A 21,401-nucleotide genomic window follows, 5' to 3' on the forward strand; every position below is an offset into this window, starting at 1 on the left:
GAATACTTTCGCAAGCCACTGTACTTTAGTTTATTGGACTTTCAACATTATTACAGGTTTTTAAAAACAGTTGTTACTTTGCTGTTATAATAAAAACATGAATGTTGAATAAATTAGACAATAGTCTGGTCCAAAGTTTTTATATTTCCTAATTGCTAATTACAGCTTTAATCAGTTTCTATGACCGCCTTCTATGCACTGTCTCGTTGTTAGATTTCTTATTCTTACCATGAAATTGCTGTGACTCTGTTTTGTAGAACCAGTCAAAGGAGTGGGCAGAAATGTTGGACCACAAAAGCAGACATGTTGAAGAGGCAGTGAAGGAGCTGATTGAGATATTCAATACTATTTACGAGTCAAAAGAAGTCAAGAAACCTGTGGAAGTACCAGTTGTTAAAGGTATTTCATGAGAAACCCTGTAAAGAACCGGAAACTCTTAATATCTCATCAACATACTCATACATAAACATCCTCATCAAATTTAAACGTAACTCATTTTGTATTCCAGAGCGGAAGAATGTGGCATTCTCAGAAGAAGTTGACACCTCCGTTGATGATGATCATAGTGATGACAAAGAATCTGACAAAGAAGATGACTTTGAGAAGGTAAGTATCTTCCTGTACTGACTCCACCAAAATATACTGTACATTTGTGAGAACAGGGCGCTTCAATGCTTTAAACAACAATCCTGATCCTAGGAGTGCAAAGAGATGTACGCCTGGTTCAGCACCAAGCTACTTGACGCCTTGGTCAAAGCAACAAGGTTATCTCTGGACACACTGAAAAGAAGAATCTTCGTTGCGACGTAAGTATGCATGGGTTGTCATATACAGTATTATCCCTTGGTTTAGCTAAAAGAGATTAATTGTAGCTGTATAGCTCGAAATGTTGGGCTAATATTCTCAGTTGAGTCATTTGAAGGAGTGTAAAGATTTTATTCAGAGTCTCTTACTTCTCTGTTCAGCTTGTCAGCAAGAAAGGGACGTTTCAGCCAATCACAACCAAGCACAGAGGAGCTGGTGACTTTTATCAAATCCGAAGTCCACCTGACCATACCCAATGTGGTGAGTTCATTTTAGATTCAATTTGAAAATTTTTATTTAATATAATTACATTCTTACATTTTGCACCAGGTGATGGTACCCAGTTTGGATGACATCCAGCAGGCCATCAACCGGCTGGTCCACCTGGTGCTGGAGGTGAGCCGGAGAGTGACCCGTTGGGGACAGGAGCACCACCACAAAGGCAAGCCCAAGTCTGGCAGTAAGACTCAGCCACCATCTTATCTTACCACTAAACACAGATTGTACATTTTTCCACTTGTGAAAATTCACTGTTAGAATTAGGAATCATACAACTTCCCAGGAAATAGAATACTGTATTTTGCAGAGTCCTTTGAATTGTGTTGACATTGATAACACAATGAGTATTGATTTACATTTTTACATTTACTTCATTTAGCAGACGCTCTTATCCAGAGCGACTTACAAATTGGTGCATTCACCTTATAGCCAGTGGGATAACCACTTTACAATTGTTTTTTTTTTGGTGGGGTAAGGGGGGTGTAGAAGGATTACTTTATCCTATCCCAGGTATTCCTTAAAGAGGTGGGGTTTCAAATGTCTCCGGAAGGTGGTGAGTGACTCCGCTGTCCTGGCGTTGTGAGGGAGCTTGTTCTACCATTGGGGTGCCAGAGCAGCGAACAGTTTTGCCTGGGCTGAGCGTGAACTGTGCTTCCGCAGAGGTAGGGGAGCCAGCAGGCCAGAGGAGGATGAACGCAATGCCCTCGTTTGGGTGTAGGGACTGATCAGAGCCTGAAGGTACGGAGGTGCCGTTCCCCTCACAGCTCTGTAGGCAAGCACCATGGTCTTGTAGCAGATGCAAGCTTCAACTGGAAGCCAGTGGAGTGTGCGGAGGAGCGGGGTGACGTGAGAGAACTTGGGAAGGTTGAACACCAGACGGGCTGCGGCATTCTGGATGAGTTGTAGGGGTTTAATGGCACAGGCAGGGAGCCCAGCCAACAGCGAGTTGCAGTTATCCAGACGGGAGATGACAAGTGCCTGGATTAGGACCTGTGCCGCTTCCTGTGTAAGGCAGGGTCGTACTCTCCGAATGTTGTAGAGCATGAACCTACAGGATCGGGTCACCGCCTTGATGTTAGCGGAGAACGACAGGGGTGTTGTCCAGGGTCACGCCAAGGCTCTTCGCACTCTGGGAGGAGGACACAACGGAGTTGTCAACCGTGATGGCGAGATCATGGAACGGGCAGTCCTTCCCCGGGAGGAAGAGCAGCTCCGTCTTGCCAAGGTTCAGCTTGAGGTGGTGATCCGTCATCCATACTGATATGTCTGCCAGACATGCAGAGATGCGATTCGCCACCTGGTTATCAGAAGGGGGAAAGGAGAAGATTAGTTGTGTGTCGTCTGCGTAGCAATGATATGAGAGGCCATGTGAGGATATGACAGAGCCAAGTGACTTGGTGTATAGCGACATGAAGGATTATTTAACTTGAGTTGTTTTCTCAGCAGGGAAGCTGAAGAACTTCTATCAGAGCGTAGCTGAACACAAGGACATCTGTAAGCTGGTGTTCCTCCTCACATCAGCAGTCAACTCTCTGAGGAAACCGGCCAGTGATGTTCTCAAGCAGTTCCATCCCTTTAAGGTGGTCTGGGCAGAGGACAGACAGATTAAGGTCAAGGTGTGTCAATGCTAAGTCACAAACTTTTTTTAGTTACTATTTGCTTGTTTACTACAAACTAAGTTGACATGTAATAATATAATAATTTGGTGGGTGCTGATATTTGTCCTGTGTCACACATGGACAAGTTTGTATTAAACGCATGTGTGAACTGGAAACGTTTTTTTTTTGCATATCCCAACTCCCCCTGAGACACCTTCAGAGAGTGGGGTCACTGCCAGGGTCAGCAACCTTTCGGATACTGGCCCAACACTCTAATCGCTAGGCTACCTGCCGCCCATATTGGGTGCATCGACAGCGTTGTTTTTCCTTCTCACTAACCTGTGGAATCTTATCTCTTCTTTGAATAGGAGTTCATGGACAGCAACCCCTACCTGACTCAGATCAAATCTGAAATTCTCCACTACGTGGCATTCGAACAGGAGATTGATGAAATCAAGCCTAGCATTATTTTGGGGTCCATTGAATTGTCAACAGGTATGGTGTTTACAAACTAGGCCTTTAACTCATGAGCGCTTAAGGAAACCTTCATAAGCCCTTTAAAAGGCCTACATACTGTAAATGCTTCACAAGTCTTTGATACTTAGTAAACCACAAATAATTGGCTAGCTATTTATTTTGTGATCATTTTCCTTTCTCCTAGCTCCGCTGAAGATGTCTCTGACAGTCGAGGCAAAGGCCTGGAAGAAGCTCTTGTGCAAATACCTGAATGAGCAGTACAAAAAGAAAATGATGGAGATCATGACTTTCACTGGAGAACACCTGAAAAAGCTCTCCAGGCCTATCGCAGACCTGGAGGATGTGCGTTTCGCCATGGAAGCCCTGTCCAAAATACGAGACTCCGAGATCAAGATAGACATGACCCTGGGACCCATTGAGGTAAAAATTCAAACTATGGCTTATAATTTGTGGGATTGCAATGGTAGGAGATTGCACAGATACATATTTGTGAAGTACTTTTCTCATACTATCTGTTATGTCTGCTAGGAAGCCTATGGGATCCTGAATAGATTTGAAGTGGAGGTGACCAAAGAGGAAGCGGAGGGGGTGGATACTCTCAGATACTCCTTCATCAAACTGCAGTCCAAAGCGGTCAGTTGTAATGGTTAACTACTATACATTTATCCTGTGGAATAACTAATGTTTGCAACTCAGTTGTACATTTTGACGAATTACATATGGTATTATGTAGTCAAAATAGCAATTTTGTTTATTTTGTTACCCCAGAGATCAGTGCAAGACCAGCTGGTTCGTGTGCAGCCCAAGTTCAAACGGAACCTGTTGGAATCAGTCACTGTTTTCCAAAAGGATGTTGTGATGTTTACAGACCAGTATGAACTGGTAAAGAAGAAATTCACACATTGTATTTATTTACTTCAGTTACCACACAGTAGATACATACAGTGCATTCGGAAAGTATTCAGACCCCTTGACTCTTTCCACATTTTGTTACGTTAGTCTTATTCTAAAATTGATTAAATTGTTTTTTTCCTCTCATCAATCTACACCAAATACCCCATAATGACAAAGCAAAAACAGATGTAGAAGTGTTTGCAAATTTCTTCAAAAAAAAAACGGAACTATCACATTTACATAAGTATTCAGACCCTTTACTCAGTACTTTGTTGAAGCACCTTTGGCAGCGATTACAGCCTCGTCTTCTTTGGTATGATGCTACAAGCTTGGCACACCTGTATTTGGGGAGTTTCTCCCATTCTTCTCTGCAGATCCTCTCAAGCTCTGTCAGGTTGGATGGGGAGCATCGCTGTACAGCTATTTTCAGGTCTCTCCAGAGATGTTCGATCGGGTTCAAGTCCGGGCTCTGGTTGGACCACTTAAGGACATTCAGAGACTTGTCCCGAAGCCACTCCTGCGTTGCCTTGGCTGTGTCCTTAGGGTTGTTGTCCTGTTGGAAGGTGAACCTTCGCCCCAGTCTGAGGTCCTGAGCGCTCTGGAGCAAGTTTTCATCAAGGATCTCTCTGTACTTTGCTCCGTTCATCTTTCCCTCGATCCTGACTAGTCTCCCATTCCCTGCCGCTGAAAATCATCCCCACAGCATGATGCTGCCACCACCATGCTTCCCCGTAGGGATGGTGCCAGGTTTCCTCCAGACGTGACGCTTGGCATTCAGGCCAAAGAGTTCAATCTTGGTTTCATCAGACCAGAGAATCTTGTTTCTCATGGTCCGAGAGTCCTTTAGGTGCCTTTTGGCAAACTCCAAGCAGGCTGTTATGTGCCTTTTTACTGAGGAGTGGCCACTCTACCATAAAGGCCTTATTGGTTGAGTGCTGCAGAGATGGTTGTCCTTCTGGAAAGTTCTCCCATCTCCACAGAGGAACTCTGGAGCGCTGTCAGAGTGACCATCAGGTTCTTGGTCACCTCCCTGACCAAGGCCCTTCTCCCCCGAGCTCTAGGATGAGTCTTGGTGGTTCCAAACTTTTTCAGTTTAAGAATGATGGAGGCCACTGTGTTCTTGGGGACCTTCAATGCTGCAGACATTTTTTGGTATCCTTCCCCAGATCTGTGCTTGGAAACAATCCTGTCTCTGAGCTCTACGGACAATTCCTTCGACCTCATGGCTTGGTTTTTGCTCTGTCGTGCACTGTCACCTGTGGGACCTTATATAGACAGGTGTGTGCCTTTTCAAATAATGTCCAATCAATTGAATTTACCACAGGTGGACTCCAATCAAGTTGTAGAAACATCTCAAAGATGATCAATGGAAACAGGATGCACCTGAGCTCAAAGTCTCATAGCAAGGGTCTGAATACTTATGTAAATAAGGTAACCTGTTTTTGCTTTGTCATTATGGGGTATTGTGTGCCTTTTCAAATCATGTCCAATCAATTGAATTGATGAGGGAAAAAAATAATTTACTCAACTTTGGAATAAGGCTGTAACGTAACAAAATATGGAAAAAGTCAAGGGGTCTGAATAATGTCCGAATGCACTGTAGGTCATTATTGGGGTCATTGTTTGTTGTAGGAGGGCCCAATGTTGCCTGGGATAGTTCCCAACGAGGCCAGCACCAGGCTGCAGATATGCCAGGTAACACTAACACACACACACCACAGACACAACACACACCACACCACACACACCACACCACACATATACTCAACATAGACAAGTTTTCCAGGTAATATACACAAAACAAATAAACTTGTCTTTCATGTGATGCGCATAGACGCACACAAAAGGGTTTTACAGCAGTTAATCTACACAGATGTGTTACATGCGTCATGGGTGTTTTTCTTTTTCTTCATATCTTCAGGCCAGATTTGATGACCTGTGGAGGAAATTCATCACCTACTCGTCAGGAGAGCAGCTCTTTGGCCTACCAGTCACAGATTATGAGGCTCTGCAAAAAACACGGTAAACTGTAATGGATGTTATTCACCATAGACATACAATCAGTGGCCATTTAGTACTGGGTCAGACCCCCCCTTTGCCTACAGAACAGCCTGAATTCATTGGGGCATGGAAACGTTGCTCAATTGGTTTCAAGGGAACTAACATGTGCCAGTAGGAAAACATTCCTGACACCATTACACCACTGCCACCAGCCTGTACCATTGATACCAGACAGGATGGGGTCATTGACTCGTACTGCTAATGACAAATCTTGACTCTGCCATCAGCATGATGCAACAAGAACCGGGATTCGTAGGACCAGGCAATGTTTTTCCACTCCTCAATTGTCCAGTGTTGGTGAACTCGTGCCCACTGGAGCCACTTCTTCTTGTTTTTAGCTGATATGAGTTGAACCCGGTGTGGTCGTCTGCTGCAATAGGCCATCCGTGACAAGGACCGACGAGTTGCGTTCCGAGATGCCGTTCTGCACACCACTATTGTACTGCGCCGTTATTTGCCTGTTTGTGGCCCGCCTGTTAGCTTACACAATTCTTGCCATTCTCCTTTGACCTCTCATCAACAAGCTGTTTTCACCCACAGGACTGCCGCTGACTAGAAGTTTTTAGTTTGTCGCACCATTCTCAGTAAACCCTAGACACTGTTGTGCGTGATAAACCAAGGAGGCCGGACGTTTCTGAGATACTAGAACTGGCGCACCTGGCACAGACGATAATACCGCTCTCAACGTCGCTTAGGTCACTCGTTTTGCCCATTTTAACGTTCAATAGAACAGTAACTAAATGCCTCGATGGCTCTCTGCCTGCAAACCACGGCCACGTGACTCACTGTCTGTAGGAGTGAAAATGTTTTGTGAACTGGGTGGTGTACCTAATAAACTGGACACTGAGTGTATATACTCCACATATACAGATATACTTATAGGTCATCTAGGTTTATATACAATACATCATTGGTTGTCACTTGTAGAACGATCATATCACTGAAATTATGACTGTCTGATATTCAATACTTCTTGTTTCATCAACAGTGTAGTTAGATGACAAGATAAAGATGATACTATTTATTTTGTCACCATAGAAAAGAGCTGAGTCTACTCCAGAAGTTGTATGGACTCTATGACACCGTGATGGCCAAAATTAGTGGATACTACGACATTCTATGGACAGAGGTGGACATTGAGGCAATCAACGCAGAGCTTTTGGACTTCCAGAATAGGTACTGTACTTTTGCTGTCGTGTTATATTTCTGCTGATTCAGAATTACCTTGCTGTTTCCTTTCCTAGGTCATATCATTAGGGGAGCAAAATGAAAATGAGCGTGTTTTATTGGACAGATAGTACCTCCCTGTTTCACTCTGTTTTGGAATCTTTCTTTTTCGTTTTGTGCCTACTGAACACTACCCTGTTGTTGAGATGTAATGAATAATTTGACCACTAGGTGTAAGAAGCTGCCCAAAGGCATGAAGGACTGGCAGGCATTTTTGGACCTGAAGAAGAGGATCGATGACTTCAGCGAGTCTTGCCCCCTGCTGGAGATGATGGCCAACAAGGCCATGAAGCAGAGGCACTGGGACCGCATCACCGGCCTGACGGGCAAAAAGTTTGAGGTGGAGTCAGACACTTTCGCCCTGCAGAACATCATGGAGGCAAACCTGTTGAAATACAAGGAGGACATTGAGGTTAGTGTTATAATACACAATTAAATTAAATCTTTATTACAGGGAAATCCATGATGATAGCATAGCTATGTTAGCTTATATTTGCTTATTTTACAGGCTTAAAGCATGATTTAATCTTTGATGTAGTGTTTCTGTAGTGGTCTTCCCCACTGTTTGACATGTTAACTGTCCTGTCTTGTTGTGCCTCAGGATATCTGCATCTCGGCGGTCAAGGAGAAGGACATTGAGGCCAAGCTGGCCCAGGTGGTGGATGTGTGGTCCAGTCAGTCTCTGAGCTTCATGACCTTCAAGGGCCGAGGAGAGCTGATGCTGAAAGGGACAGAGACCTCTGAGATAGTCGCTACCATGGAGGACAGTTTGATGCTGCTGGGATCATTGCTGAGCAACAGGTATGAACAACTAACTGACTTGGCTACAGATAATGACCTTCACTTGATCAAAGTCAGGTGTTGTTGTTGGTAGAATGTTAATGCTGCCAGACTCTTACCTTGCCCTTACATCTTTGCATAGATACAATGCTCCGTTCAAGAAAGACATTCAGAACTGGGTCTTCAAGTTGTCTACCTCATCTGACATTATTGAGCAGTGGCTTATCGTCCAGAACCTGTGGGTGTATTTGGAGGCTGTGTTCGTGGGAGGTGACATTGCCAAACAACTGCCACAGGTACTGCACGAATGCCCATCTGCAGATCAGCAAAACATTTGATTTATGCATCTTGATCATATAAAGGATCTCCACACTGTATGAACTCAGCTCTTGTCTAGCAAAACATAATGCCAATATTCAAACATATGTCTTCAACATGAAGAAATATTCCCAGCAATCGTGTTGCATGGCAATATACTCTAGTTTTCTGATTCTGACATTATATTTTTTCTCCCTTTAGGAAGCCAAGCGCTTCCAGAACATTGACAAGTCGTGGATCAAGATCATGCAGCGTGCCCATGAGATCCCCAACGTGGTGCAGTGCTGCGTGGGAGACGAGACCATGGGTCAGCTGCTGCCTCACCTGCAGGAGCAGCTGGAGCTCTGCCAGAAGTCTCTCACTGGGTACGGATAAAGACTGTTCAGCTCAAACTGTTAAGCATTGGCACCTCTTTCATCTGACTACGTTACTTGAACTCAACAGGTACCTGGAGAAAAAGAGGCTCCAGTTCCCCAGGTTCTTCTTTGTTTCTGATCCCTCCCTCTTGGAAATCCTGGGACAAGCTAGCGATCCACACACAATTCAGGTAGCAGCGGCTCTTAGAACAGCAGAGATTTGTCTAAATAAAAAGAGATGCACAATGACTCAGATAAGGGAAACTCTCTTTTCCAGCCTCATCTCCTTGGTGTGTTTGACAATGTTAACGAAGTGGAATTCCACGCCAAAGATTATGACAAGATTTTGGCTGTCATTTCACAAGAAGGAGAGAAAGTGCCGGTATGCAACATTATCATTATGATCAAATGCAATACTCACTATGATCTCGTGTGTGTGTGTGTATTAATAATAATTTGGTAGGTGCTTATATTTGTCCTATTTCACGTGTGAATTGGAAATCAGTTTTTTGCACATCCCAACTCTCCCTGAGACACCAGGGCCAGCCATTATCAGCAGAAACCCTGGAGCAATTAGGGTTAAATGCGTCGCTCAAGGGCACATCAACAGATTTTTTAACCTTGTCGGCTCCGGGATTCGAACCAAACCTTTCGCCACCCTCTGTGTATGTGTGTGTGCGTGCGTGCGTACGTGTGTACATGCGTGTGTGCGTGCGTGCATATGTATTTGTGTGCGTGTGTCTGTGTGTGTGAGTGACCGCTCACATGTATCTGTTTGCAGCTGGACCACCCAGTGATGGCGAGGGGGCCTGTGGAGCTGTGGCTGGGAGAGCTGCAGATGCAGCAACAGGCCTCTCTACACTCTGTCATCAAGGCTGCTGACCTCCAGATCAACGACTCAGGCTTTCAGCTCCTCACCTTCCTCAACCAGTTCCAAGCACAGGTGGAGAGGGCAACCTAGAAATCCATTATATGAACCAGAATGATGAAGAATATCCATTTAGGATCAATTGTAGGATCAATTGTCAACTCGGGATCAATTGTTGAATCATAGGATCGATCAATTGTCAAAAATATATGTAATTAGAATTAGTGTATCATTGATATCTTTGTTTTCTCAGGTGGGCCTGCTTGGCATCCAGATGCTGTGGACACGGGACTCGGAGGAGGCGCTGCGCAACGCCAAAGACGACAAGAAGATCATGCCAACCACCAACCAGAAGTTCCTGGATCTGCTCAACACACTAATTTCACAGACCACCCACGACCTGACCAAGTTTGATCGTATCAAGTTCGAGACGCTCGTCACAATCCACGTGCACCAAAGGGACATCTTTGATGACCTAGTGAGTCGCTGGAAAATAAAACATTCTTATGTCTCTAAGTTACATTTTAGAACATTTACATTTTGGGTTTTGGGTTCAAACACAAAACTATTTAAATGTTTTGCTATTCCTTTTCAGGTCAAAATGCACATCAAGTCAACCACTGACTTTGAGTGGCTGAAGCAGAGCAGGTTCTACTTCAAGGAGGACTTGGATCATGTCTTAGTGTCCATTACCGACGTCGACTTTGTTTACCAAAACGAATTCCTGGGTTGCACTGACCGTCTGGTCATCACCCCTCTAACTGACAGGCAAGAAAAGATGATGCTGGTTCCTGTGTGTGTGTGTGTGTGGTGAAGATCTTTCCTTAGTGAAATGTTCAATAACCATGATGTCAAACCATCCATTTATAGGTGCTACATCACACTATCTCAGGCTCTGGGCATGAGCATGGGCGGCGCCCCAGCCGGGCCAGCCGGTACAGGGAAGACTGAGACCACTAAAGACATGGGCCGCTGTCTGGGGAAATACGTGGTGGTCTTCAACTGCTCTGACCAGATGGATTTCAGAGGACTTGGCAGAATCTACAAAGGTGAATAATTGATGCAATTGAGTTGATTTCATTATGTCAACTCAATGGCAACAATTAGAAGTGTGCCCTCTTTTCTCTATGGGCAAGCTAGGCTAATCATTTTGGGATGCTAATGTTAGTAGTCAGTTGTCTAATGCAGTGGTTCCCAAACTGTGGGGCACGCCCCATAGGGGGGGTGCGAGGGGTCGGCAGGTGGGGCGCGGGGTCCCGTCCCCCCAGTTTAGTTTTTTTAAAGGAACTCAGTCCGGCTTTAAACTTACTCTTGAAAGTTGTAATAGTAGAACGCACAAGGTGCAATTTTAAAATTGTGTAGTGCATAATCAGTTCCTCTTGTTACGTTAGTCATTGCATACCTTTTGAGAGCTATTTATAACTTGTCCAGAAATGTCCAGCTCAACTAGCCTATGTCAGCAAAACATTTTCTAGCCCATAGGTATTGTACTTTTTTAGTCTCTAAAATCACATTAATACAAATTAGACATGGCAAAATGTATTGAATTGCAAGAAAATTTGCTTTAAAACGGCAAAGTTTTCTTTGCACCCCACGACAAAATGTGTAGAATTGCAGGAAATAAGCTTTAAACCTGCAAAATTCTTTCCACCAACAACGGGGCGTGAACAGTTTGTCATGAACAGTGCTTGTGCCCATAGAAATAGACGTGGCGCGTGCGTGCACAGGGGGGGCGCGGGATGTTCCCCAATGCTGGAAGGGAGGCCCGAGTGAAAAAGTTTGGGAACCCCTGGTCTAATGTCAGTTGTTAATGTTGGTCTTCTGCTTACTTCCAGGTCTTGCCCAGTCTGGCTCCTGGGGCTGCTTTGACGAGTTCAACAGAATTGACTTGCCTGTGCTGTCTGTAGCTGCACAGCAGATCTACATCGTTCTCTCATCCCGTAAAGACCGCAAAACACAATTCATCTTCACCGACGGGGACTTAGTCAGTCTGAACCCAGAATTTGGGCTGTTTATCACCATGGTGAGTGGGAGGCAAGACAACAAAGCTTTGCCATTAGTCACTGAGTACAAGCTCTTTGACAAGCAGCATGTATAAAGCTTTTGAATACCAACATGTTTTCATGTTATCCTGTTATTTCATAGAACCCTGGTTATGCTGGGCGTCAAGAGCTGCCAGAGAACCTGAAAGTACAGTTCAGAACTGTGTCCATGATGGTGCCAGACAGACAGGTGGGTTGAGTTCCCTTCCCTCAGGTTAACTACCACACTGGGATTGTAACCCACAGTGTCTTAGCTGCCGGTCAACAATGTGTTCCCCATTGTTTTCCAGATCATCATGAGGGTGAAATTGGCCAGCTGCGGTTTCATTGAAAACGTTGTCTTGGCCCAGAAGTTCTTTGTGCTCTACAAACTGTGCGAGGAGCAACTGACAAAGCAGGTGAATGCAGAGGCAGTCATCCCTGTCTGTACTGGCCTTTTAAAGAACAAGAATAAATGAACTGCTACACTAAGACTGACAGTCAATACATCCTATCAGGTCCACTATGACTTTGGTCTGAGGAACATCCTGTCCGTGTTGAGAACCCTGGGGGCCAATAAGCGAGCCCGACCACAAGACACAGAGTCCAGCATTGTGATGAGAGTGCTGCGCGACATGAACCTCTCCAAACTGGTATGAAAAGAGACATCATCAGCAAAACTATTGATCCTCATTATTATGTTTTTTACATGCTAACACGCTAACATATTTTGTCTCTTTGGTGCTTCTCCCTGCCAGGTGGATGAGGACGAGCCTCTCTTCCTCAGTCTGATCAGTGATCTGTTCCCAGGGATCCAGCTGGACGGGAGCACCTACGCTGAGCTGCAGGTTGCCGTGGCCAACCAGGTGGAGCTGGCAGGCCTCGTCAACCACCCTTCGTGGAACCTCAAACTTGTTCAGGTGACACTTTTACTTCTGTGCTCAGTCACATACTTTTACAAGTGCTGATTGCACTGGTGTGTAACCAAAGATAGATAGAGATATATATATATATATATATATATATATATATATATATATATATATATGAACACAAAGTGAATATATGTTTGAATGATTGATTTAAAAAAAGGTTTATAGTAATAAAGTTACCCTCCAAAGAGGGTGAAATAAAACATTTGCTCTTGTGTGTGTCAGCTTTACGAGTCGTCGCGTGTGCGTCACGGCCTGATGACACTCGGCCCCAGTGGAGCTGGGAAGACCGCTGTCATCAACATCCTGATGCGGGCCTTGAGCGAGTGTGGAACGCCCCACAGGGAGATGAGGATGAACCCCAAGGCCATCACGGCCCCCCAGATGTTCGGGCGTCTGGACGCCGCCACTAACGACTGGACTGACGGCATCTTCTCCACGCTGTGGAGGAAGACTCTGAAAACCAAGAAGGGTACAACTGTCCGACTGAATGCACCTTGGGATACAGTATTGATATGGTGTTACCATCTGTGAGAGCATTGTTAGATGAATTAGTGTTCAAATGGTTCAACCTCTGAATAAGGATTTTCTCTCGACAATCCAGCCACAGAGCTTCCAAGGGAGTAACAATTAGAAACATTTATTACATTTACATTTTAGTCATTTAGCAGACGCTCTTATCCAGAGCGACTTACAGGAGCAATTAGGGTTAAGTGCCTTGCTCAAGGGCACATCGGCAGATTTTTCACCTAATCGGCTCGGGGATTAGAACCAGTGACCTTTGGGGTACTGGCACAACGCTCTTAACCACTAAGCTACCTGCCGCCCTATGTTGGATAGTCAATCTTCTGTGGGTGAACAAACTAAGTACCATGTTAAATATTACGTTTTTGGGAAACTCACCACTTTTTGTTGTAGGAGAGAACATTTGGATCGTCCTGGATGGCCCTGTGGATGCCATCTGGATTGAGAACCTCAACTCTGTTCTGGATGACAACAAGACCCTGACCCTGGCCAATGGTGATAGGATCGTCATGTCCCCAGCCTGTAAGCTGGTGTTTGAGGTGCACAACATGGACAACGCCTCCCCGGCCACCGTGTCCCGCGTGGGCATGGTCTTCATGAGCTCCTCGGCTCTCAGCTGGAGGCCAATACTGCAGGTACAGGGCTTATTATGCAATAACACAAATCAAAGTGCTCCTTATTATTATACTCAGTGTGTGGATAGTGTAAGACTTTCTTCAATAATCCAGTGAAATGTTCTAACTGGCCATTGTATTCAATATCATTATAATATCAGATATGTGCCAAATGGCAATATGCTTTGTGTTACAGACAGAGGATGTCAGGGTGGCGTAACTTTAAAAAAATCTTCAGATTCCCCTAATGTGCTTAGTCCTCATAATGACCTAGTTATGACTAAGTATAATGTTCTGTATGTTGTAGGGATGGGCTTACAAACGCAGTGCAGTGGAGGCAGACAATATCATGAGTCTGTATGACAAAGTCTTTGAGGATGCCTACGTGTACTTGAAGCAAAGCCTCAAGCCCAAAATGGAGCTTTTGGAGTGCAACTACATCATGCAGGTATGAATTAAATGCCTTCAGTATTTTGTAACCTTAATTTAATCATCACTCTGTTCCAATATTCACACTAGCATACCACTTAAAATGAAGCCTTGTATTGGGCATGCATTCTAAGTGCTATTCAAGTATGGATATTGGAACATAGCCTAAGAGTCTCTTGAGATAAACAATCTCTAATTTTCCCTTTTTTATATACATATTACTATGTATGATAACTGACCCCATGTCTGTGACTGTATGTGTTCAGTCAGTGAACCTTCTGGAGGGCCTGATCCCCACTAAGGAGGCGGGGGGCCTGGTCAGCAGTATGCAGCTGGAGCGCCTCTTTGTCTTCTGCCTGATGTGGAGCGTGGGAGCCCTACTGGAGCTGGAGGACAGGGAAAAGCTGGAGGCCTTCATCAGGGCCCATGAGAGCAAGGTGGACATTCCCAAAACACAGCCCGGAGAGACCATCTTTGAGTATATGGTCAACCAGAACGGTAAGTTTATTCATAGCCCAGAAGGTCAGAAAACGTAAAAATATGTTAACAAAATGTGTTTTATAACCCGTATACAACCTGTCCATGACGTCACAAGAGTCATAATGACATCATTGCACTGTTTTGTCCCATGCCCACTGGGGCTGTTTTTCCTGGATCCCTATGGGTCTTGGTTGCTGCACTGTACGGTACTATATGTGGGCAGTGCTCTGTATATGATGCAGGCATTTCTGTTTCAGGTAACTGGGACCATTGGAATAACTATGTGGTGGAGTACATCTATCCCACTGACTACGTGCCAGATTATGCCGCCATACTGGTTCCCAATGTGGACAACACCAGAACCAGTTACCTTTTGGAGACTATTGCAAAACAGCGTAAGGTACTGTACACACACACACACACACGTTGGGTCAATTGGGTTAAGTTGTCTCGATAACATGTTGGTGTAATCATAACGTTTTTACAGGCTGTGTTACTCATTGGGGAACAAGGAACTGCCAAGACAGTGATGATTAAAGGCTACACCAACAAGTACGACCCTGAGACAGACCTGTCCAAATCACTGAACTTTTCTTCTGCTACTGAGCCTACCATGTTTCAGGTGAGATATGGATACATTATATACATTACACAGTATATTACATATACATCATATAATACCGTATTACATAGCCTACATTACATAGAGAAGGTGATTCAGTGCTATTGCATGCGTGACCAAAAAATGTTCTCACCAAATTTGGAGGAAGGATTGTTGACATATATTTGACATTTGTATCTAAAAGCATAATTTAAAAATATTCCAAGTTGGCATTTTATGACATTTTGGCCTCCTTTAAGACTCCATAATGTTTAATCTGTAGGTGCTACAAAGCAGAAATTGGTGTCGTATGAATCTTTACCGCTTGCTCTGTAATATGAGTAGTATTTTGATTTCATTTTTTTTTTTTTACATTAATTTATGAATATTGAAAAATAGAAACAAGCGGTAAAGCTTCATATGACACCATTACAGAGCAAGCGGTAAAGCTTCATATGACACCAATTTTTTCTATGTAGCACATACAGATGAGACAATGGAGTCTTCAATTAAAGGAGGCCTGAGTAAGGCCAAAATGTCCGAAATATGCCAACTTTGATTAATTCTTTCTCAATTATGCTATTAGATACAATGTAAAATATATAACAATCCTTCCTCCAAAGGACCATTCTATGGATTACATTTCATGAAAATCCCCCAAATCATGGTCTTTTTTGTCCTGGTTTCGTGAGGAATCACTTTATAGTGTTTCTTCTGAGTAGTAATGGAAGTGTTGTATTTATCACAGCGCACAGTGGAGAGCTACATTGAGAAGCGAATGGGCAGCACCTACGGACCTCCTGGAGGACGCAGAATGACCATCTTTGTGGATGACATCAACATGCCCATTGTCAATGAGTGGGGCGACCAGGTACTGTAGTCATAGCATTTCAATTCAACCCATACATATAGCCATCACTGAGGCAGGGCTCTGGACTAACTTTTTCCCCTGGTGGTACTGATGCCACTAACTTTTCAGTTGAAAGGACCAGCCCATGATTTGGTTGCACCCAAAATAAATTGCGGCGTCACAATAGAAAACATTTGTAATCACCTTATAAAGTCATTCACAGTGACAACAGGAATTTACAATGGTTTGCATTTGCAAAATAACTGATTGTGTTTGTTTATTCTACACACAGATCACCAACGAGATAGTCCGTCAGATGATGGAGATGACTGGCATGTACAGTCTGGACAAACCAGGAGACTTCACCACCATTGTGGACATGCAGATGCTGGCTGCTATGATTCACCCTGGGGGAGGCAGGAACGACATCCCCCAGAGACTGAAGAGACAGTTTACCGTGTTCAACTGTACCCTGCCATCCAACACCTCCATCGACAAGATCTTTGGTAGGCTACTCGCCTCTGAATTACTTACTGACTAGCTGTGATGCAGCAATCAAGTTATGCAATATCACACACACACAGAGTACTTTACGTGTCTCTATTCCCACAGGCATCATGGGCTGTGGATACTTCCACGAATGCAGGGAGTTCAAGTCTGAGATTTCTGAGATGGTGAAATATCTGGTTTCCGCTGGTAGGATCCTGTGGCAGTGGACCAAGGTAAGCACTGTCCCAAGATCAGAATTAATGCTTTACTGAATATATTTAACCTGGTCCCAGATCTGTTTGTGATGTTTGGCATACTAAAGACCATAGTAATTGGCCCTTCGCTAAGCCACGCCTCCTTGGTTACTGTTGCAACCTCGGACAACATTTTCCCATGAAGCCCAATTCCCCATTCAAACCCCTGGAGAAAACCCCTCAAAATGATCTCAAACTGTGTTTTTAATAGACAATGAAATTAAACTCAGACTACCCCTTGCTAATCAGGAGATTCTCAGGTATGTTGGAATGTCATTACAATTGCTTCACGGGAACCTGGTAAAATTACGTTTGTAGTGTGGCTAGCCACTGGATGGCTCTGACTATGCACTATCAGCATGCAGTCAAAGCTACTAACCACTTTTGGAGTTAATTAGTGCTCTCAAATGTATCCTGATGTTGACAGCAGATGAGAGTTATATTAATAATATAGCTAACTTAGCTAGATAACATACATTTGGAGAAAACAAGTTATATAAACTGGATAGCTAGCTAGCGTTAGCTAAATGTTTTACAGTGGTCAGTGAGAGCTAGCTAACCAGCTAGCAAACACTGCAACAAAGTATATTTTCGGATTTAAAAAATACTAATTTCAGGAATCACAGTCGCAAGTAGCCCTTGTACACTGTTAAATTATTTAAACAGTATTTTTTAAAATAAACTCTCTGTTTTTGCAACTGCCCTTATTGGTTTCCATGCGTTTGAAACTAGAGATTGTCCAAGGCTGGTTGGTTCTCGAGCATGGTTAGCAACAGTTGCTATCCAACGGAGCGCTGCAATTGGTTGGCGAAAATTCTGGGGCGGGGCTTAGCAAAGGGTCAATTGGCTGTACAGCACAAACAGATCTGGGACCAGACTAGTATTTGATCAGTGCATGAACACAACATCACAGACGTTCCTAAATGTTAATGTATACCACTACTATGACCTCCCAGGTGAAAATGCTGCCCACGCCCTCAAAGTTCCACTACATCTTCAACTTGAGAGACTTGTCAAGGATCTGGCAGGGCATGCTCATCATCAAGGCAGATGAATGTGATGATATCCCCACCTTGCTGGCGCTGTTCAAGTGTGAATGCACCAGGGTGATCGCAGACAGGTACAGACCTGGAATGAATAGGGTCCCTGTGATGAACACTTTGCATTCACAGTTATGATAAAGTCACAATCATAAAAAAAAAATTCAACACAATTGCAGTCCTTCCACTTGGTTTCCTCTAAAGCTGAGGGATGGGGCTGGAGAAATTATGTAAACATTGATGTAGTGCCATTTTCTTAGCTGCCGGAGCACAAAAGAACAAGTTAACAACGTCATAATTTCTCTGAGTTTGTACAATAGATGTAGCCTATTGAATATCATTATAGCATATGCATGAAATGCACCCTTCAAATGCAATGTCTGCCTATACCTACACATAATGTCTAAAGAAATTTCTATTTTTAACCCATTCAACTCCGTAACGGAAATTTAAAAAAATACTCTGGTACACTTGTTCTCTGAGCTTACTGATGGACAAATCTACAATGTGAGTTTTTGATATTGTACTATATTTAGTCATTGGATGCATGGGGTTACTGTTTTTTATACATTTCATGAATCAAGTCATGTGAATACATGTTCAAATGATCAGATCTTAATAATGTTTTGTATATACACTACCGGTCAAAAGTTTTAGAACACCTACTCATTCAAGGGTTTCTCTTTATTTTTACTATTTTCTACATTGTAGAATAATAGTGAAGACATCAAAACTATGAAATAACACATATAGAATCATGTAGTAACCAAAAATGTGTTAACCAAATCAAAAATAATTTTGGGAGATTCTCCAAATAGCCACTCTTTGCCTTGATGACAGCTTTGCATCAAGGCAAATGGGCCTCACAATGGGCCTCAGGTTCTCATCACGGTATCTCTGTGCATTCAAATTGACATTGATAAAATGCAATTGACATTCCTGCAGTCAGCATGCCAATTGCTTATACTGTATAATATACTCTAGGAGTGAGTGTGAGTGGATTTCTTTAGATATTGTTTTTATATATGTATATATTGGTACGCTGTTGAGTTTGGCCGCATGAGAAAAATGTTTGACCATTCAGCTAATCATCCACAAATCTCATAAGAAATTAGGTGGTGTTTTGGTCTAACAGTACCATTATACTATGCTATTATACACTGCTCAAAAAAATAAAGGGAACACAAAAATAACACATACTAGATCTGAATGAATGAAATAATCTTATTAAATACTTTTTTCTTTACATAGTTGAATGTGCTGACAACAAAATCACACAAATTATCAATGGAAATCAAATGTATTAACCCATGGAGGTCTGGATTTGGAGTCACCCTCAAAATTAAAGTGGAAAACCACACTACAGGCTGATCCAACTTTGATGTAATGTCCTTAAAACAAGTCAAAATGAGGCTCAGTAGTGTGTGTGGCCTCCACGTGCCTGTATGACCTCCCTACAACACCTGGGCATGCTCCTGATGAGGTGGCAGATGGTCTCCTGAGGGATCTCCTCCCAGACCTGGACTAAAGCATCCGCCAACTCCTGGACAGTCTGTGGTGCAACGTGGCGTTGGTGGATGGAGCGAGACATGATGTCCCAGATGTGCTCAATTGGATTCAGGTCTGGGGAACGGGCGGGCCAGTCCATAGCATCAATGCCTTCCTCTTGCAGGAACTGCTGACACACTCCAGCCACATGAGGTCTAGCATTGTCTTGCATTAGGAGGAACCCAGGGCCAACCGCACCAGCATATGGTCTCACAAGGGGTCTGAGGATCTCATCTCGGTACCTAATGGCAGTCAGGCTACCTCTGGCGAGCAAATGGAGGGCTGTGCGGCCCTCCAAAGAAATGCCACCCCACACCATGACTGACCCACCGCCAAACCGGTCATGCTGGAGGATGTTGCAGGCAGCAGAACGTTCTCCACGGCGTCTCCAGACTCTGTCACGTCTGTCACATGTGGTCAGTGTGAACCTGCTTTCATCTGTGAAGAGCACAGGGCGCCAGTGGCGAATTTGCCAAACGTCCTGCGCGGTGTTGGGCTGTAAGCACAACCCCCACCTGTGGACGTTGGGCCCTCATACCACCCTCATGGAGTCTGTTTCTGACCATTTGAGCAGACACATGCACATTTGTGGCCTGCTGGAGGTCATTTTGCAGGGCTCTGGCAGTGCTCCTCCTGCTCCTCCTTGCACAAAGGCGGAGGTAGCGGTCCTGCTGCTGGGTTGTTGCCCTCCTACGGCCTCCTCCACGTCTCCTGATGTACTGGCCTGTCTCCTGGTAGCGCCTCCATGCTCTGGACACTACGCTGACAGACACCGCAAACCTTCTTGCCACAGCTCGCATTGATGTGCCATCCTGGATGAGCTGCACTATCTGAGCCACTTGTGTGGGTTGTAGACTCCGTCTCATGCTACCACTAGAGTGAAAGCAGCCAGCATTCAAAAGTGACCAAAACATCAGACAGGAAGCATAGGAACTGAGAAGTGGTCTGTGGTCACCACCTGCAGAACCACTCCTTTATTGGGGGTGTCTTGCTAATTGCCTATAATTTCCACCTGTTGTCTATTCCATTTGCACAACAGCATGTGAAATGTATTGTCAATCAGTGTTGCTTCCTAAGTGGACGGTTTGATTTCACAGAAGTGTGATTGACTTGGAGTTACATTGTGTTGTTTAAGTGTTCCCTTTATTTTTTTGAGCAGTGTATTTGGTTCTGTTATGTTGAATACTAATTCATTATTATGTGATGAACCGAGACATTGATTCAGTTTTGATCTAACTTTAGTAAATATTGTGAGAAGTGGCGGACGGCAGCACTACACCCCTGGACGTAACCACTCTCAAATTCATAGATGGAGGACTGACAGTCCATGAGAATGAAACCAATGACCATATGGTGATTGTGTCCCTGTGCTGCAGGTTTGTCTGCTTTGAGGACAAGGTGTGGTTTGAGAAGGCCATATCCAGGGTGATCCAGGAACATGTGGACCCCAGCCTGGTGCCTGACCTCCACCCTGACCCCTACTTTGTGGACTTCCTGAGAGAGGCTCTCGAGCCCACGGGAGACGAGGCAGACGACGTCTGTTTGGACACCCCCAAAGTTTACGAACTGGTAAAGAGCCAAGGCACATTGGCACTAAACTCAGTAGTCTTATGTTGTCCAAACTAGACATAAGGGCTGGATTCCTGGACACAGATTAAGCCAAGTCCTGGACTGAAAATATACAGTACTTCCTGCATGCTTTTCAGTCCAGGACTAGGCTTAATCGGTGTCTGGGAAGCAATCCCTGAAGGTTTAGATTTCATCCATTTGCAAAATGTGTATCTATTTAACCAAAGTAATGTGTCCTGATGGCTCATCATTAGGTGCCCAGTTTTGAGTTCCTGCGTGAGAAGCTGATTATCTATCAGAGCCAGTACAATGAGAATGTTAGAGGGGCCAGTCTGGACCTCGTGTTCTTTACTGATGCCATGACTCATCTCATCAAGGTTAAGCTAA

At 44.1% G+C, this 21,401-nt stretch overlaps 1 protein-coding gene across 6 annotated transcripts in view; it reads left to right on the plus strand.

Moving 5' to 3' along the window:
• Positions 1-21,401, plus strand: part of LOC121548591 (dynein axonemal heavy chain 8) — a 50,854-nt gene that overhangs the window by 9,559 nt on the left and 19,894 nt on the right. For 2 of the 6 annotated variants that reach the window (XM_041860071.1, XM_041860077.1), the window contains exons 22-61: positions 258-399; positions 509-606; positions 700-806; positions 966-1,065; positions 1,135-1,264; positions 2,527-2,699; positions 3,050-3,176; positions 3,343-3,578; positions 3,687-3,791; positions 3,927-4,040; positions 5,685-5,747; positions 5,974-6,074; positions 7,152-7,289; positions 7,512-7,752; positions 7,942-8,141; positions 8,263-8,416; positions 8,640-8,803; positions 8,883-8,985; positions 9,072-9,176; positions 9,576-9,737; positions 9,916-10,140; positions 10,258-10,430; positions 10,533-10,711; positions 11,498-11,685; positions 11,808-11,894; positions 11,995-12,102; positions 12,202-12,336; positions 12,442-12,603; positions 12,841-13,087; positions 13,534-13,775; positions 14,062-14,202; positions 14,450-14,681; positions 14,921-15,063; positions 15,151-15,285; positions 16,013-16,135; positions 16,407-16,620; positions 16,727-16,836; positions 17,814-17,977; positions 20,822-21,014; positions 21,269-21,391. In XM_041860071.1, the coding sequence (XP_041716005.1) occupies positions 258-399; positions 509-606; positions 700-806; positions 966-1,065; positions 1,135-1,264; positions 2,527-2,699; positions 3,050-3,176; positions 3,343-3,578; positions 3,687-3,791; positions 3,927-4,040; positions 5,685-5,747; positions 5,974-6,074; positions 7,152-7,289; positions 7,512-7,752; positions 7,942-8,141; positions 8,263-8,416; positions 8,640-8,803; positions 8,883-8,985; positions 9,072-9,176; positions 9,576-9,737; positions 9,916-10,140; positions 10,258-10,430; positions 10,533-10,711; positions 11,498-11,685; positions 11,808-11,894; positions 11,995-12,102; positions 12,202-12,336; positions 12,442-12,603; positions 12,841-13,087; positions 13,534-13,775; positions 14,062-14,202; positions 14,450-14,681; positions 14,921-15,063; positions 15,151-15,285; positions 16,013-16,135; positions 16,407-16,620; positions 16,727-16,836; positions 17,814-17,977; positions 20,822-21,014; positions 21,269-21,391 (6,087 nt within the window). The remainder of the gene's footprint in view (positions 1-257; positions 400-508; positions 607-699; positions 807-965; positions 1,066-1,134; positions 1,265-2,526; positions 2,700-3,049; positions 3,177-3,342; positions 3,579-3,686; positions 3,792-3,926; positions 4,041-5,684; positions 5,748-5,973; positions 6,075-7,151; positions 7,290-7,511; positions 7,753-7,941; positions 8,142-8,262; positions 8,417-8,639; positions 8,804-8,882; positions 8,986-9,071; positions 9,177-9,575; positions 9,738-9,915; positions 10,141-10,257; positions 10,431-10,532; positions 10,712-11,497; positions 11,686-11,807; positions 11,895-11,994; positions 12,103-12,201; positions 12,337-12,441; positions 12,604-12,840; positions 13,088-13,533; positions 13,776-14,061; positions 14,203-14,449; positions 14,682-14,920; positions 15,064-15,150; positions 15,286-16,012; positions 16,136-16,406; positions 16,621-16,726; positions 16,837-17,813; positions 17,978-20,821; positions 21,015-21,268; positions 21,392-21,401) is intronic. The other 4 variants (XM_041860072.1, XM_041860073.1, XM_041860075.1 and 1 more) reach the window with 4 other exon arrangements.

Source organism: Coregonus clupeaformis, chromosome 33 (assembly GCF_020615455.1).
Source record: "Coregonus clupeaformis isolate EN_2021a chromosome 33, ASM2061545v1, whole genome shotgun sequence".
NCBI classification, from domain to species: Eukaryota; Metazoa; Chordata; class Actinopteri; order Salmoniformes; family Salmonidae; genus Coregonus; species Coregonus clupeaformis.